Source organism: Pogona vitticeps, chromosome 5 (assembly GCF_051106095.1).
Source record: "Pogona vitticeps strain Pit_001003342236 chromosome 5, PviZW2.1, whole genome shotgun sequence".
Lineage (NCBI taxonomy): Eukaryota > Metazoa > Chordata > Lepidosauria > Squamata > Agamidae > Pogona > Pogona vitticeps.
The window spans coordinates 153952826-153971932 of NC_135787.1; the positions used below are offsets into that span (position 1 = coordinate 153952826).

The 19107-nt window shown below is 37.9% G+C and overlaps 1 protein-coding gene across 1 annotated transcript in view; it reads right to left on the bottom strand.

The window, feature by feature from the left end:
- The window catches only part of KITLG (KIT ligand), an 85865-nt gene that overhangs the window by 15801 nt on the left and 50957 nt on the right, over window positions 1–19107 (bottom strand). Inside the window, exons 3-6 of the mRNA XM_020777503.3 lie at window positions 10644–10706; window positions 5587–5766; window positions 3843–4005; window positions 2186–2275 (exon numbers count right to left, since the gene is read on the bottom strand). Of these exons, the coding sequence (XP_020633162.1) occupies window positions 2186–2275; window positions 3843–4005; window positions 5587–5766; window positions 10644–10706 (496 nt within the window). The remainder of the gene's footprint in view (window positions 1–2185; window positions 2276–3842; window positions 4006–5586; window positions 5767–10643; window positions 10707–19107) is intronic.

Below are 19107 nucleotides of genomic sequence, written 5' to 3' on the forward strand. Positions count from 1 at the left end.
CCGAGTTTGCTATTATGATGAATGCCGATGATACTGTACGATAGGATAGCAATGCAAAAAGTCATTCTTATTTCAACAGAGGGAGCTTTACATTGCAGATAATGGTTTTGTTTCTTTATTCCTAAGGCATGAATTTATGTTTCATATAAGTTCATTGTATGTCACGGCACAATCATGTATGTCACCAGGAACATAACCAGCAGCTCATTAAATAGCAATTTTCTGCGAAGATGTCTGAGATTTGCCTTACGCAAGTCTAAGCTGCCAACAAGATTCTAGACAGTGTATGGTTAGCATATTATGAAGTAAAGGAATCAAAAATAACAGTTGTAGTGCTTTAAAATGCCTCAGTGTTCTGAATAAATGGATTACGTAACAGTCTGTTGCTTTTATGCTGCAGTAGCAAATTGCCCCAAGTTAAGATGTTAGTGTAGGTATTTGCAGTTGTGTACTACGGCACAGACTCAGTGCTCCAGAACTAAGCTAATGTTTTAACTTGCTGCAACTCACCACCAAGAATAATGCTGTTTCTGAACAGGCATAATTAATAAGCTTCTGCTAGTGTGATTTTAAACTATTTTATTAAGCGGTAGCATACATGTAAGCTATGACTGCTAAACCATGAAGCAGAAACACCATGTCTTTAAATTTTTTTAAAAAAATCCAAAAAAGAAGACTGTGGGAAACAGTATCAGGCAAGAAAAAAGAAAAAGAAAAAAATAGAGAAAACAAAAATGTTGCAGCACCTTAAAGACTAATTGCAGGCTCTTGTGAACAAGTCCATTTCCTCAGACATTTCCTCAATTGTCAGAAATAACTGAGATTTCTCCTCATATGATATGATTCAAAGAAAATCACAAGAAACTAATCCTCTTAGCTTTCATACCAGCATCATTCACCTTGGTCTTTCCTATGGATATACAGTATAACAATCCTGGGGACATACAGATGTCTCCTATGTACACAGACTTTCAAGAGGCTAGAGAACTGACTGAAATTTCACAGTGAAGACTGTGGTGGTGTCCTCAGCTTGTTTGGATTTTCTAAAACTGTGCACCCAGAAATGCACACAAAGTAATTTTTGCAGTTCCTCTTTACTAAGGATTGGACACCTAATGACCAATTACGTATCTGATGTGTAGCCATCAGTGAACATGCATTTATATTTAGTACAATTCTGATGCTGGATCATCTCCACACCAACCACAGCCTATAGTAGATCCCTCTCCCACTTCTTTTCACTTCAGTTTCCAGTTTTTAACATTCTGTCCTGCTCTGAGCCACATGCTTCTTCTTACAATATTGTCAGTTCTATGCCCAGGCTGAGACACAATATTAATTATATTGTTGTTGTTGTTTAGTCGTTAAGTCATGTCCAACTCTTCATGACCCCATGGATCAGAGCACGCAAGGCCCTCCTGTCTTCCACTCCCTCCAATGGTTGGTGCATAAACCTGGATGACTATGATGTTGAAAGGTCTGCCTTGGATTCATATTGAAATTATTCTGTCATTTTTGAGATTGTCCCACTCTTTTGTTGACTAGGAGGGCTACTCCATTTTTTCTACAGGATTCTTGCCGACAATAGTAGATATGATAATTACATTATAATATAATTATAATATCTAATTATAATAACATTTATATTACTATACAGTAATAAAGTACAAAATATGTTTGTAGCTAATTCAATTTCTGTGATTATTTACTGAGCATTTATTGATGCTCAGTTGCCAACAGATACTGATAATGTGTGTGGGACGTAGTGGCACTGCAGGTTAAACCGCAGAAGCCTCTGTGCTGCAAAGTCAGATGACCAACAGTCGTAAGATCGAATCCACGCAATGATGTGAGCTCCCACCAATCTAGCAGTTCGAAAGCATGTAAATGTGAGTAGATAAGTAGGTACCACCACGGTGGGAAGGTAATGGCATTCCGTGTCTAGTCACGCTGGCCACGTGACCGCAGACACTGTCTATGGACAAATGCTGGCTCTACAGCTTGGAGACAGGGACGAGCACTGCACCCTAGAGTTGGACACGACTGGACTAAATGTCAAGGGAAACCTTTACTTTTACCTTACTGATAATGTATATCCAGTTAGCATAATACAGAGCTTTCCCCCTTTCATTTCCATACCTCTTGCGTAAATATAATAAAAATGAAAACAATTTCTTATACTTACTTTTGTCATTATCATAACTGCTGTCATTCCTAAGGTGGCTGGCAGCAAAAGGATGTAACAATAAAGGCTTTGTAACACTGATGCTGGAATCTATGACAAAAGGAAATCACAGATTCTTGGATTTAGATTATTTTAAAAAAGGGGGGGTTCACAAGTAAGACTGGTCAAAAGGAACATGGAAACTTATTTTAAAAATGCCTATATTCTAAAGATACACAACTTTACCAAATCCCAGGTCCTTTTATTATATATCTCTGTAATGATTAAGAACTTTTTATGGTTAGCTGTACAGATGGGCACAAACTGTTGCTCTGGCAGTTCAGCGCAATTTGTTTCCTGGCCAAATAGCTAATCTGTGGTTCAGTGCCCCACTCCCTCCAGTGGGTGCTCGCTCAGAGTCAGAGATTGGAAGGGGCATGACATCATCACTGAGTGGGCACCCACTGGATGGGATGGGGGGCTGAACTGCTGCCAGCCAGGAAATGAACCATGCCGAACTGCTGAACCAGTGGTTCATGGCCATCTTTGGTTAGCTTTCAGAGTGCCAAACTAAACATAGCAATATTCACATGACAACCCACCATGTAAGTGTTTTTTAAAGAGTAAATAGCAGATGGCAGCAGATGGTTGGGAGGCTTTTGACCCCCACTGCAATCCTGTCCTGGGGGATTCTCCCTCATCCCTCTCCAACTATCTTCATACAGATGAAAATATTCCATAGCTGCCAAATGGAATCAGACTTTATTTGGCTACTAAGTCAAGCCTAAATCTGGCTTCGTGACTAGTGAGATCTAAGTCCACATGTCGTCAAGAATATTTAGTGAGAAACTGGAAACAAGATATCAAATATTCATTCATTACACCTAATCTTTTAATTTTCAATAACAATATTACAATTATTTTAATTGCTAAAGCAAACAATTAATGCTTCCACTTCTACTAATTTAAATCTGTTTTAATTATTCAAAGAATCAATTACTTAACAACTTAATTTCATAAAATGGTCATAATGAACGCTAATTTGACTTGTTTAACCATCTCATGTTGATGTGTCATGAGGAACAGAATCATTTTCAAACTTTATTTCCTTCAGTCCTGCTGGAAGGCAGATACAAGAACATTCCCTATGAATGTAGTGGTGGAGACAGTTGGCCATGTTCTGTTGTATTGCTCCTTCTATACTGGTATCTGTGATACTTTTATTCGTCCAATTTTGCAATGCATCCCCGGTAGAGATGATGAGTACTATACATGCTATCCGCAGGCAGACCAATGTCCATCAGTAACAATTAAAGTGGCCAGCTTCTGTGCAGCAGCACTAGTCTGCAGGCGAGAAATGGTGTCTTAATCCCGTAGATATATACATGTATGTACCCATATATGAATATGTATGAACTGGGAGTAGGGGTATAGTCCTAAGATTTATTTACAGATTTTGTTCCCCCTAAGAGTCTTCTGCACATAATGTATATTACAATTGTATTGATTCTGTTTATCCTTGTGCGGTTATTCTGTGTTATTCATATCTGATCTGTTGATCGTAATAAAGTATTCTAATTCTAATATTTCACATATGCAAGGTCATACAGAATTGATCCCAAAGTATCAGATCTTCTGACATCTCAGGATGCTTCCACACAGAAAAAAAATCTCTTACCATTGGGGGGAATTTCTGTTGTTGACGGCAGGACACAATCACTGTGTACTGGTGCTTTTGCAAAGATTTTGTACACATCAATAGTGCTATAAAAGTGCCTAAAGAACTCTTCTGGAATAAATGTACCCTCTTCATAAAGATGGTCATGATGTAGTCTAAAATTCTGGTGAAAAATTATAGAAATCTTTTTAAAAGAAAGGCGATCACCAAAGGCTATCACAATGCAGTGTAAATAGACTGAATGCCACAAAGCATATAAATTACAAATTTCAGACTAGGTAAGCAATTTTGAGGTTAAATTTATAAATGACAAAAGTCAAATTCAGTTGAAAATATTTTCCCTGACAGAACATCACACAGTCCTTGGATTTTTTTTCTTTCACTTTGCAAAATTAAGCAGCTAATTTCAAAATGAACTCTTAGTAATATGGCCTCCTCAGACTATAACATCTTCCACTGTCTTCTACAGTAAAGGGACATTTTGTTTTATTACTAGAGACACAGCCTACAAGCATTGGTAAATTAGGGTTAAACACTATCTTTATAGAACCACTACAACATTACCAAAAAAATTATCATCCAGGATTTCTTATCAAGCTGGTTAAACAAAGCTGGAGTGGGGGATGGAGGGAGAAACACAAAAGTCAACATATGACAGCCAGGATGACTTGGGGGCTTTTCTCTCTCCTTCATCCCCAGACTTGTAATACCCAATCTGGGCATGTCCTGGAGGATACAAAAATGTTCCTTTTAAAAGGATATTGTAGTAGTTCAACAAAGGTGTTAACCACCTCTGGTTTTGAATTTCCTAATTCCACAATAATTTGGTAAACACAGGATACACTGATTGGTCCTATGCATGTAGCTGGAGAAGAGGGTCTGCCCAGCCTCCAAGCCATGTCCTTCCTATAACATTACAGAACATACAGTATATATAATACTTTATCAACTTTTATGAATACAAAAGTTTGTGTGCATGCATTCTGCTATAAAATGTGTCCCACTGGGACCTTTGATATGGTGCAGAAGTGGCAGATAGGGTTTCTTCTACACCAGGGGTCTCCAAAGTACAGCCTGTGGGCCACATACGGCCTGCCCGGCCTTTTTATCCATTTGTGTAGGCATGAGCGTGGGCGGGCAGGCGGGCATATGTGCATGAGTGTGTGTGTGTGTGTGTGTGTGTGTGTGTGAGAGAGAGAGAGAGAGAGAGAGAGAGAGAGAGAAAGTGTGTGTGCGTGTGCATGTGGGGGGAGATCCCCATTCCTTCTGCCCTTGAAAATATTGCAAATATGTGGCCTTCCATGTGAAAAGTTTGGAGATCCTTGTTCTACACAAAGGAGAGCAAATGCAAAAGTTATCCAATCCAGTCCATTCTTAAAATGCAGCCAACATCTAGATCAATGGGAAGGACATATGGCTATATGCCTTCCTGCCCAGATTTGTTGCCCTGTCACCAAATTCCTGCCACACTGCCCAGTCTAAGTGGCACAGTAGCATCTCTCCATCTTCAATTTGAAACAAGGCTTGTGGAGAACATATACCTTATTTTTAAGTTGCAGGCACAGTAAGAGCAGAAACATTTAGAGATAAGGACAAAAAACAATTTAAAGTTTTTAGAAGGAAGCTGATAGAGCACTGTGGAATTTTGCAGAATATGTCCTATCTGGATTTTTTCTACATACATACTAACAGCCATATAATGATCTTTAGATATAATGACAATAGATCAGTGCTGGAATATTACCTTATATTTAGTAGATGACAGGCATTGCATTAGATCATTAATGATCCTTCTGAGATTATTGATGATTGAATAGTTACTCAAGACATCTGGCATTTCTGGCAATTCTGTAAATTTGTTGAGAAGATTATTCAGACTCTTTGACAATTCAGGGACCATCAAATGCAACCAACAATGATTAGGCTGTCAGGGATGATGAAAAGAAAAAGAGAGAGAAAGATTACACTTCATTCACAACAACTGTTTTAAGTAATTTAAAATGTGTAAAAGCAGATTAATGTGTCCTTTCCAATCAGTATTAGCTTGCACTTTGTTAAATTGAAATTCAGCTACCATTAGGTTGCCTGCTGTTTCCTCAACTTCTTCGGAATTCCTGACAAACCTCCTTAACATAACCAGGTCAAGCATAACTGTTAGTAGATATTGCCAGTTCACTTTATTCCTGTGTCTATCCATTTCAAACCTTTCAAAAAATCCCATTATCAGGATTCAACTACAGTTATACCCTAGTAAACTGGAATCTGTGACATAATCTTGCTTTTCTTTACCTAATGATGATTAGTTTAATAATTATATTTGTTTACTGTCATAATTATTTTAAAGTTTAAAAAGATATGTATCTTCATATTTTGTTCTAGAAAATCATTGTAACTTCTCTCTCTCTCTCTCTCTCTCTCTCTCTCTCTCTTTTCTTTCTTTCTTTATTTATTACAGTTGAGTGACCAGCTCCTAAAGCATATTTATGTCTAAAATATACAAAATGCAATTTAAAAAGTGTACAACAGATAATTAATTGCGTAGTAATTATAAAATATGGGGAGAATCAAATACAGCATTTTTATAGCTATCCTTTGAACCACTGGATTGTCTAGGGCAAACTGGTTTTTGGGTTATAGGGAGTCTTTCCAACAGATTTGTAAAGATTTGTAAGCATTTCCTCCCTTCAGAGGAACATTTTATTCCACAACATTTCTCTATGCTTAACAATAAACCTCCCTCATGCTAAAACCAGTCAACCTGTGAACTCAGGAGACTATAAGGGAGCACTGTGCCATGGATGATGCACAAATTTTTGCTGCAGAGCATGTATTAAGAGAGTCTTGATCGGAATGAAGTAGCTTGATGTGAAATTCACCAAGTTTCCCTGGACAATTCATTGTAACTGTAAAAAAGCATTCTAAAGGGTATTTGTGACCTGGTTTATACACATGACAAATGGTGACACCCATGTCATAGGATCCAATCGGTGTCTCTTTCGCTAATGAAAAACTCCTTCCTTGATCCAGTGAAGATTTTTGCCAATGGAAAAAGGAAGGGAGTCCATTTTCAACAACATTCTCTTCTTTGGAGCCCTCTGTTTTGCCAATCTGTTCCTGGGTGTTTGGGATGGCATGGGAGGAATGCAAAGGATAGTGAGAATGTGGCCGCAAAGCTTTCTTCACCACTCTACTGATGGAAAGCTCCACAGGAGCAAAGTGCCTTCCAATAGGACAAGCATATCAAATAGATAGGCATGTGGATCTTCAAACCAAACTTATTTATTGCCCTGTTATGCCCAATCACTAGCACTGCAGCATCCTGACTTAGTAAGACGCAGATGCTATTTAAGGGTTTCTGTGGTAGACACAAAAACTCTTTCTCATGAATGTATCCATTCATTAGGTTGGCAGTAAGTGGAAGAATGTTATATACAACCAACTTAATGGATATCTGTTGAGACCACCAAATTCAGTTATGTCTTCAGTGCAAGATCTATATAATATCTATCATGGAATAAACAGGAATGTGTTGATTCTGACATTCAAAACTAAGGATAACAGAAGTTGTCTTGGAATAGGGGAGAAAAGGAGGTAATACACAATATGCAGCTTGGGTACTTTGTTTTGTTTCTTGGCACCTGTTTTTTTTTTTTTTAAGTACCAGCACTTAAGGAAGGAAGGAAGGAAGGAAGGAAGGAAGGAAGGAAGGAAGGAAGGAAGGAAGGAAGGAAGAAAGAAAGAAAGAAAGAAAGAAAGAAAGAAAGAAAGAAAGAAAGAAAGAAAGAAAGAAAGAAAAAAAATTCAAACAGCAGGTCCTGCATTAATTTGTTTTTTAATACAGAAAATATAGGTCATTGACCAGAATCAAACTGCAGATTTATGTTTGTATGAATTAAATGGCATAAGACACAATGGGGAACTATGACTGGTTAATGAGCTGCTGGTTGCATTCCTACACATGTGTTTGAGATTGTTCACTGCACAAGATCACAACCACCCCCTCATTAATTTGTAGTGATTTGCTGCCACAGTTTATATCATTTCATATATAAAAGTGCAATTGACAATTAGATTCTAACTATCAGAAACATAACAAAGATCTAAATATGTCTGAAGATATTGAGTATAGTGTAATGGATAGAGTGATGGACTAGGCTCAGAAGGCCTGAGTTTGAATCCCTACTCAGACATGGAAACTCACTGGAGAGCTAGAACTGGTAAAACCAAATACCTCACTTATCTTGAAAGCTCTATTAGGGTTCCTACAACTTGGTTCAACAAAAAGTATGTCTGACCATACATAATGTTCAAAAGTCCAATCACATATGGCCTGAATACCATGAAAATTTGGGAGTAACTTGCAAGATAATATAAATACATTTAGGATATATCTTACAGATTTCTACTACTCACACTTACTTTGAAACATTTTGTGATACTGAAGGAAAAACACAGTAGATTCCTTTGTCCAAATTGAAAATGAGGCTACTGCTCTCATTTTGCTTTTACCTTCTCCACTTATTGATTTTAGCTTGCAAGGACCTAGACAAGTCACTAGGTGATTTTGACACACAATGCTATCAGAATGCTGATAGCACAGTTTTGAGTATTGTTCAAAGTCATGCTGCACTCTGTACAGACAGGTTAGTGTGAAAAGTTACACAAATGAAATTTAAGAATACCTGCTTCAATTTTAGGCATATTTTAGCTACTGTCATGAACGGACCAATATTCCAATATTTTGTGATTTTTAATTTAACATTGTTGTTTAGTCGTTTAGTCGTGTCCGACTCTTCGTGACCCCAATATGGAACATCAAAGTAAAAAAAAAAACTTTATAAATAGGAAAACACAAACTTTTTCTATTACCAGTGGATGGTATGAGATCCTGTTAATTAGCATAGTAAGGCACACTAGGGTAGGCCCATAGAATCAGTGTTAATTTAGTAACTCAAATTAGATAATTTGCTCAGAGATTTGCCCTTTAGCTATGCACAATCTGTGGGTTTAGATCTGTGATTCTGGACTATAATTTTAACTGTGTTTTTGTGTAAATCATTAGCTGCCCTGAACTCTTATGAGGATGGACAGGATATACTGTAAATTGGATGGATGGATGGATGGATGGATGGATGGATGGATGGATGGATGGATGGATGGATGGATGGATGGATGGAAGGGGTCAAATAGTAGCTATGAATACAGGAGCTCCACCTATGAATTAGGTAGCTTGTAGTGTTCGTGCTTCACATGATAGCCTACACATAAAAGGAAATTAGACAAGAAGAGACATTAACATGACTGGCCATCACAATAGTCTCTCCTTTTTTGGTATGTAGTTTTTATTTCACTAAATCCTCACCCCCACTAATTATTTTTAAATATACTGTAATTTATTTATTATTGATTTATTTTTAAGATTGTCTTTGTTTTAATTCTACCTTTCTCTTAAAAATAGTGCTCAAGAGCAGCTGATGGACAAGCCAAAATCATTTAAAAAATAAAAACTGTGATCACAATAATATAGACAGCATAAAATAAAATGTTGAAAAGATACATCTTCACACTCTTTCTAAAAGAAACAAGGATGCAAAGCATGACAAAGCAAAAGGCAAAGAAAAAAGTAGAGAAGAGAAGAAGAAAGTAAAGGAAAGGGGCTTATAGCACTTTTAAGACTAACAGACTTATTTCAGTACAAACGTCATAGATTACAATCTACTTCCTCAGATGTATGGAATACAATATTTAGGCCACAGTTTATACACACAGTGCACGTCATTACAGGGGCAGGATACAGAAGATGACAGACACCATTATCACCACCAGTGGCAAACTTTCAAAGTGTTGACTACGTAAACATCCTGGCAGTAGATAATTAGCTTATGTCAATTATCTGTTGGCTTTTAGGCTTTCGAGATGAAGACAATACAACCCAGTATCATTTATCATTAACTCAGTAGCCATTTTCTGAACCCTCTAAATTTGCTTGTTATCATGTGAAACATGTTAAATTAATTAATCAGATTAATTGGTTTTTGCCATTTAAGGTAATTATTAAGTTTAGCAAAACTGCTCTGAGTGTTGAGAGATAGTGTCCTTGTTTTAATAGTCTTTGGAAAATGGAACAAAGCATTTGAAAACTGACTAAGGATAAGAAATTGACCTTTAGGAAACGTATGAAAATGTTATTCTTGAGAAGACGAAAATACATATTTCCAAAACAACATGAGCAGCACTGAAATAAAGCGTGCATAAACTACAAAATTATGCAAGAAAACAATGAAGCAGGGCATATATGTCAGAAAAACAAAATACACATTTGATTACACTACACATTCATTAAGAAAATAATAGTAATAATTATCCGAACAAAAGTAGCTGTTCATCCCTTTATCTTTGGCAATCTCTTGTATGGATTTCACTTGAGAAATGATAATTGCATACTTGTTTCTCTGTTCTGCCAAAGGCACTGTACAACATGAATTATTTATCTAAAAGTTAAATAATTATTTCAAATAATTTATTCAATCAAAAAACGATATTGTTCCCTGGATTTGCATGCTAATTAGAATTTATTGCATTTTATATCTAAAGAAAAAAAATATGTGGCACAATCCCACCAAAATCTCTCACATTGAATTTTTAAAGTAGAACTCACACAAAGAAGCCAACAGGTTTTAACAGGACTCCACTTTGGCAGGTTTGTGTCTTTTTACAAAGAATTGTATCAAACTTCATAAGATCAGAAAGCAAGTGCCACTTAGTTATTTAATACAAAAGAATTCAAGTAACTGTACATACCAGAGTGTCCATCTTCCGGACATATTTAAGGACTATCATATAATCATTTGGAAGATTTCCAACCTACAGACAGCAAAGGACATTAAAGGTTATTTGAGCATTCTCATTTAAATAATATTTAAATATAATCGGGAACTGTGGAATAGTGTCATTAATTGTTCTTTAAACAAGAGGTCTAACATACCAAATGGCTCTGTGCTGGTTGGAGCTTAACACAGTAATCAATGATTCCATATGATCTTTAGCAGCAAGATGCAACAAAACTTCAAGACAGTGAAGTTTATATGAATTAAACCCCACCCTATCATAAACATTCCACTGAGACTTTTCAACCACACTTCCAGATCTTCATTTGAGACAAGACAATGGTTTCTTATTTGAGAACAAAGTAACCAGGAACAAGCTGCCACTCTCTGATGGAAATAGCAAGCAATAGTTTGTTCCAAATTAGAATAAGTCATTGCTGAATATCCTCCTCTTGTTCACAGGGTTTGTATGAACATGAAGCATGTCGTAGTTGCTTCTAATTTCTTCTTATGTCTGATCTCTTCATTGAGCATTATTTTTAAGGCAAGGCCACCGGCTCCTTCACCCTTGAGGTTTTTGGTAAAAAAGCTACTGACGCAACCATCCTTAAGTCCATTTTTTTCCTAGATGCAGAGCAGAGACGGGCACCAACCACTGGTTCAGCATTTCATGCCAATTTGACTGGCAGCCCAATAGGTCTTCTGCAGTTTGGCACCCTGCCCCCTTTGGCAGTGCCCAGAGGAGATGGATCAGGCAAGTCGGAGCACTGCTTCCAAGTGGGTGCCCACCGGAAAGGATGGGGTGCTAAATCACAGAACAGTTGGTGGGCCTTTGGCTGAACCAGCACAAACTGCCAATCGTGTGGACACTTAAAAAGAATGTAGGCTTTTTGGCCAAAATCATATTTTGAAATACTGTGAATGGAAGACTAATGGTGGGAGCAATTTTCACATTTTACTAGCTCTCAGTTGTGTGCCCAGTCAAATTATTAATTATACAACCAGAGGATGACCAGCTATGTGATAACCAGCCAGCATAGAGCCTTTCACTGCTTGTGCAATTGCTCTCACATAATCACACAATGGTATTAGACGCTCCAAGAATTTTAACTTCCAGATGCCCAAGTCAACAAAGCCAGTCATAGATGATGGAACTATAGTCTGAAAAATCAAGAGCAACAACAGTTCCTCATCCATGAGATATCATACAGGTTTGAACCTATAATATATGCCAGTCTAGAGCTTTTGGAATAAGATGGAGATTTACGCTATATACCACAGAAAATAAAAGGAAAAACTACTTTTAACTGCCCTATCTAGTTCTGACCTGAACTGGTCGTAAGATAGGGTTCAAGTACTAAGATCTCTGTATCGGATAATATGAGGGACATCATTTCCACTAGAATGAATGATAGCTAAAGTTTCCCTCTTTTCCCCCCAGGGCACCAAAAGCTTTATTTCAAACAAGATGCAAGAGGATAACGGCTTCTTGGATCTCATCCAATCAATTTCCAGAAGGACGGAGCTAATTTAAGAAGCTCATTTAGCATTAGCCAATGCTAACAAGATTTCCACAGACAGGTGGGCAGTGGCACCTTTCTGGCTAAAATGCATTTAATATATTAATGCACATAAAAGATTTTCTGACTTAGGTTTCTGATAAGATTAGAAGTCTTAACAGGCAAGATTTCCCATTAAGTTAAAAGAAGAGTTAACATTTTGGAAAGATAAATTTCATTTACATTTGACAAGCATCTCAAATAAATGATAGCCAAACAAAAAGAGAAAATTGGCAATTACTTGGAAATTTACATTTCTAGGAAATGTCACTGAGCAAGAACATTTCCTGAGAACTGCCCCTTTGCTCTTACAAGCTGGATTTGTAAACAATTGGAAAGCATGCAGCAACATGTAAATAGTAATTTCATCTTCTCTCTTTTTAGTTTTGTTTTAGTGCAGAAAGGAAGCATTTCAGGTTCATTCATCACAAATGTACACAGAGCCCGTATTTGACTTTCAAGTAAAACCAGACAGGGCTGGGGATGCAGACTTAGTCATACATAGTGTAGACCCATTGAAGTTAATGGAATAAATAAGTAAAAATTACCAATTTAGGTGTTGTTGACTTCAATAGGTCTACTCTAAGAACCTACACCTTGTGCCTCATTTTTTAAAGCTCAGGACACCATATATATCCAGAAAGAAAATGGTAAAATGCAGCTTTCTGTATAATAAAAGTCATACTAGCCAGTATCCTGTCATGTTATGTGATCACGGAAGGGTAATCAGGAAAGCATTCTTCCGCCATCCGTAGGCTTCCCTTTGTATATACCTAGCCTCTCACTGCTTGCAAAATTGGCTGAGTAAGAAGTTCTATGGCTGGCTGTAAAACAGTGTGGCTAATATACGAATGAGCCTTTTGTTTTGTGCATGCAGCCTTTCTGTGCAAGCCAGCAAGGAAACCAAGATGCCTTTCACTAGTTGTAGTTTTCTTTTTTATCCAAATCAGCAATCTAGGCTTTAAAAGCTTTTGAAGAAGCCAGGATATTGAACCAACATTAAATCAGTTTAATATCCTGGCAAAGCTGTAAATAGTGGTTTACTGTTTCAGATGAAATAGGAAACCACAGTTAATGGAAGACTTCCTAGTCTGTTTGCCAGTTTACATGAAGGGAGAAGCAAAATGGTTGAGTATAGACCATACTCAACCATTGAGTATCTATTCCTATCTCAGAACATCCAAATACAGTGATCTTGAAATACAACATCAGCTTCACCTAAAGGAAAAATAAAGATGGTGTTCCACATTCAATATGCTGGGAGTGACTTGATCCTTAGCAATGTCAGCAAGTGTATATTCCTTTAAAAAAAGGTCACTGCAAGATTAAATTTCTTCCAGATCAAGGAACACTACAAGACTTGACATGCATTATGTATACAATCTACTTTACTGGCAGCAAAGCCTGCCAAGCACTTTTCACGCACAGTTAAAAAAAACATGTGGCCAAGAGTACAATTTCAAGGAACAAAAACATTTTAATAACCTCTGAGCTCAAAATAGCACTGGACAGCAGACTTCTTCATCTGCCTCTGGAAGATATGTCATCTTCAATAGGTTTCCTTAATTTTGAATTACTTATGGAACTGCTTGTCTAAATATACTTGTCAATTTGCTGTGTCATCCATGTCTATTTCAGAGCAATTGCATCACATGAACATTATATTAAAGGCAACTGGCAGAAATCTCATATTTGAACTTCCCAGGAAGTTCCCAGTTTTTTATAATTCCACACTCCATCCCAATCTTTTGAGAGTCAAAGTGCACATTAAGGGAAATTTGCATTTCCTGCTCCTACAACATTTTCCCTTCAGGCATGCATTTCCGTTCAGGTGCCATATCTCAGAAACCAGACTTACAAATCTGTTTATCTCCCAACCACCAATCGCTAGATAAAAGCAAGCTCATTTGCAATACATGGAGCTGCAGAAAACCCCTACTTAGCAGAATTTTTTTTATTTCTTAAGGAACCTCTGCTTCTAATGACATGATAAGTGTCATCTCTAGTTTGACTCTTTGTCTCATAACCTTGCAATAGTTTTCTGAATTGCATAAAAGTTTCCTGCTTGATATCTCATCACTGGCTGATTGTCTCCGAAGCCAAAGTAAAGCTTTAAACACAAAAGCAGCTGTGGTTCCTCTCACCTTTTAGCATGTCACAACGTATGTGGACAGCCTGCAACCTTATTGCTAAGGGAGACCCTGTCAGATCTCTGTAATTTAAAGGAAAGAATCATTGGGCAAAAGCTGGTAAATTAGAGATTAAAGATATCGGAAAAATTGCAACAGAGGCTGAAGCTCAATGAGCAGTACCTTCACCTTCACATGCTATAAAAGTACTGAGACAACAGTAGATATCTGACCAGCGACATTTACTATGCTTTTTAAACTACTACAAAGAAAGACTTGTGCAGATTTTTCAGGTTCATTGTGCTAGTCAGCCAGCCATGCTCTTCTTCATGATACTTTGTTTCATTCCTTTCCACATCTATTTCTTCTGCATTTTTTCCATAGTCCTCATCAGCTTGTTTTGAGAGATACTTTTTCCCCCTAAAAATTCTTTCCTACTTGTGCAAACTTTGGGCTTTACCCAGTCTGCTTTTTGTAAGTGGGTAGTGCTGATTTAGCCACTTACAGGTGAGAACACTCCCATGTGAACATGGGAAATAGAAGGGAAGAAGCTAAAACTCTGAAAAATATCTAATCCAACGGGAACTGATTCACATGTTTATTCATAAAACACTGCTTTATATGCACTGGAAAATTTATCTTTTTTGAGAAAAAATTTAGCCCTTAGTTTTCTGATAATCCATTTGCTCTTCTGTATTTTACACTGTGTATGTCCTCTTCTCCCCTCTTCTCTCTGCATCCCCTTCCCACATTCAACACGACAGGACATTTCCTGCTTCTATAACAACAGCTCTTCCGTTACTCCCTTGTCTATTTGTACCCCAATGACTCTCAACTCTTTGCATTCTCATCTCTAATCACTTTTTCTTTTTCCTCTTTCTCCACCTCAGTAGCCTTTCTCATTGGGAAAAGGGAAAAACACACAAGAAGTACCCAGATGAATGTTTTGCTTTTGAAACACATGTTAAAAGTCTACAGAGATAATTATAAGTAGCTTCATAGACTAAACGACAAACACACATGTATTAGGAAATCTTCTCAGGACTGTTAAAAATTGTTTGGCTAACATTAATAGATTAAGCAATGTTTCCCATTCCTGAGCTGTCTACAAAACTGTAAATTGTTTATATTCTCAAAGGCTTTCACAGCCGGGATCCAATGGTTGTTTTAAGTTTTTGGGGCTGTTTGGCCATGTTCCTAAGGTTATTCTTCCTAACATTTCACCAGTCTCTGTGGCTGGCATCTTCAGAGGACAGTACTCAGAACTCTGTGTCCTGCTGTAGTATGTGGGATAGTTGAGTATTTGTAGCTGTGGGATCAGGTTTTTGTCCTTTTCAAGAGATTGGGTGATTAATGGTGATCAGGGTGTTTTTTTGTTATGGATGTATTGTTTTGGTAAAGGGGAAGATAGTCTGTCACTGTGATGGATGGGTGTTGTTAGCTAGTTTTTTGTGTGCAGTGATCACCGGTCCTTGTGGCCGGGTAGAGTTCATTAGCCTTTTGCAGGCTGTATTTTTTAGTGCTGAAAGCCAGGCTTTGTTGAGTTTTAAAAGTTCTTTTTTTGTTGAAGCTCTGCAGGTGTATGTGGATTTCAATGGCTTCCCTGTGTAGTCTACTGCGTACAGTGGGGTCTTGACTTAAGAACGGCTTGAGTTAAGAACATTTTGACTTAAGAACCACTCTCATAGGAAAATATTGACTTGACTTACATACTTAGATTTGAGTTAAGAACTGAAAAAACCACGTGGGAGGCAGGGAAAGTGCAAAATTTGAACTTTCAGTTAACTGTTGGCCAGTGAAAAGGGTGCCTGTCTGCTTCCTCACTCCTCCCAGCGTTTAGAGAGTGGATTGGGAGTCTTCAGACTGCCTGGTACTGCCTGGACTGTATTTTCCCTGCCTTCCCTGAACTTTTCTTGACCTAAGAAAAAAAGAAACAAAATATCCCCCTCTAGTGGTCGAAGGCAGAATAGCAGCTTCCCATTAGTTTCTATGGACGGAAAAGAGCAGATACGGATCAAATGGTTTTCAATGCATTCCTATGGGAAATGCAGATTTGACCTGAGAACTTTTTGACTTGAGAACCACCTTCCAATATGGATTAAGTTCTCAAGTCAAGACCCCACTGTAGTCACAAGTGGTGTGACTGCACATAAAAGACTAGCTAACAACACTCATCAATCACAGTGACCAACCATCTTCCCCTTTATCACAACAATACACCCGTAACAAAAAACACCCTGATCACCATAATCACCCAATCTCTTGAAAAGGACAAAAAGCTGTGTAGTCATAAGGACCAGTGATCACTGCACACAAAAAACTAGCTTACAACACCCATTAATCATAGTGACAGGCCATCACCCCCCTTATCACAATAATCCCAATTTGAATTGTTATAATTATTAAAATTATGTATTGTATAACCTTAGATTGCAGTGTAACATCATGATGAAGAAATATATTATATAATTACATATCATAAATTACAATCATATCAATAACTTAATGCATGCGCTGGTCCTTGGATCCCACAGTAGTTACTTAAGGCATTTATTGGGTTATGGCATGGTTAGTAGAGTTTTATGACTTGGGCAACCAAAATGGGAAGGAGGAAAAATAAGAGGACTGAAATTTCACTTTTTAAATCCCTTTCCACTGTTGTACTGAACTCCCCTTCCCACACATTGTACTCATTGCTGAAATCCTGTTGCTTACCATAGTAAGTCATAACGAAAGTAGGCCTATTGTACCAATGGGATTTACATATAAGCTGGCCCACCAAATCCCCAATGATTCAAAGGATCTGGGTGTGACATACGATGCTAAGCAACAAGATTTTCTCAAAAAGGGAGGCTCACTTTTATTGTGATTTACACCATTGCTACTTTGAATTCGATTTTCACAGCATGGGTGACCTCCTACATAACACTCCTAGCATAACAAAGCAGACTATGCTAGCTCATCCAACAGTAGACCAACTGATCCCCTCTTATACAAGAGGTGCTAGAAATTACTTAAGATTAGTGCAAGCGTTCGGGCAGAAAGTACTGGAAAAACATGGCTCTTTCTCTGCCTTGTCCCTTCCCCACTCCTTCTGACTCTTCTGTCTGAAGACTGCTATCAGCAGAAGAGGATTTTACCAGGAGAAATAGTGTTTCTCCTGGCAGAAAAGGATTTCTGTCAGCAGAAGAGACTTGGGCCAAATCCTAAACTCCCATAGCCTGTTTTTAGCAGGCCTTGGCCTTACATTCAGAATGCTAACTTCAGGCCTACTTCCTGTGGTACTTTCCCCAACATCTCTCTATACCATAAACAAGGTATAGTCTGCAGTTTCAGCTGTCTCTTTGGATGTGTACACATGAATCAATGTGTGACGTGGCTTTCTTATGGACACCAACATGGGCAAGACGGCTTGTGTCACCAAGCATCTCCTTTCCTACTGAATTTGAACGGAATGTCTGGAAAAGCCATATGAAATTGACTCTCTGTATCATGACAGCAAAGGGGGAACTAAGCAAGCTGAATCTGGGTAATTCACACGTGCCTCAGGCGTGCCTGAATGCTTTCACGCCCATGACAAGCACACAGATTTCATTATCATGTGACAAAGGCGGAGGCAGAGCTTTGCAAGAGGAGTTCTCAGAAGGGTGGGGGATGAGTGCTCAGCCAGCATATTTGCAAGCAAAACGTATATACTGTACACAAAATGTAGAATTCCATTCTCTTCAAATATGATTTTCCCACACATACACCTAGAGTCATTAAAAAGGCAACTTTGTTTTAAATAGTGGAAACAAACACTGCAGTGGAGAGAGGTTAAAGAATTGTTAAGCAGAAAGATGTCAATATCATTTGAGCAAGACATGGGGTGTTGGTGGCCTCATAAAAATGTCAAGTTAATTTGTTACAGAAATGCAGCCACAACAGAGAATTGTTAGAGAGAAATTTCACCACACCAGTTTATTTACATGAATTAATCATGCATTTTAGTATGACAGCCAAGTATTTTCCTATATGGGATTCATGAAGGAACCTGCATTGTTGCAGGTCTAATGCCTTTAATCTGCTCAATAATAATAATAGATCTGCGAAGAAGGTATGTCCACAAAGCCTATATGTGGCTTTTGTGTCATAGCAGATTGGTTGCTATATTAACAAAGAGCTGAACAATGCTTTGCACTTCATTTGGGCCTGCTAGTCCTCCCTTTTATTTCTTTTCCCTCAGTCCTATATTTGCTCTTAGATTTTTCTGTGAACGCCTCGTTTTCCTTCCTGTCTATCCATTTTACAACTCTCACCAATAATTCCTAAATATCTTTATTTTTCTATTGGAGCCAACAAAATTGTTTTCTGCTACCTAAGTGAAGAAATGAAATAGTGACCAGAATCCTGTTGGCTATTTACAACTAACTGCCTAAGTTAAACTGCATCACTTGTCATGAGGAGACCTATGGTCCAGAGGTTAAACTGCTGTACTACAGCCAAAACTCTGCCCATGACCTAGTTCTATCCCAGGTAGTAGGCTCAAGGTTCATTCAGCCTTCCATCCTTTTGAGGGTGGTAAATTGAGTTCCCAGCTTGCTGGGCTGGGGCCTGCATAATTAAGCTGTAAACCACCCAGAGAGTTCTTTAAGCACTATGGGGCAATATATAAGCAGCACACTTTTTCTTCCCCATAACACACTGCCACTAACTAGTGAGGTGCTAATTGTGTTGCAACGTCAGAGTCTGGATTCCTGGTGCATGCTTG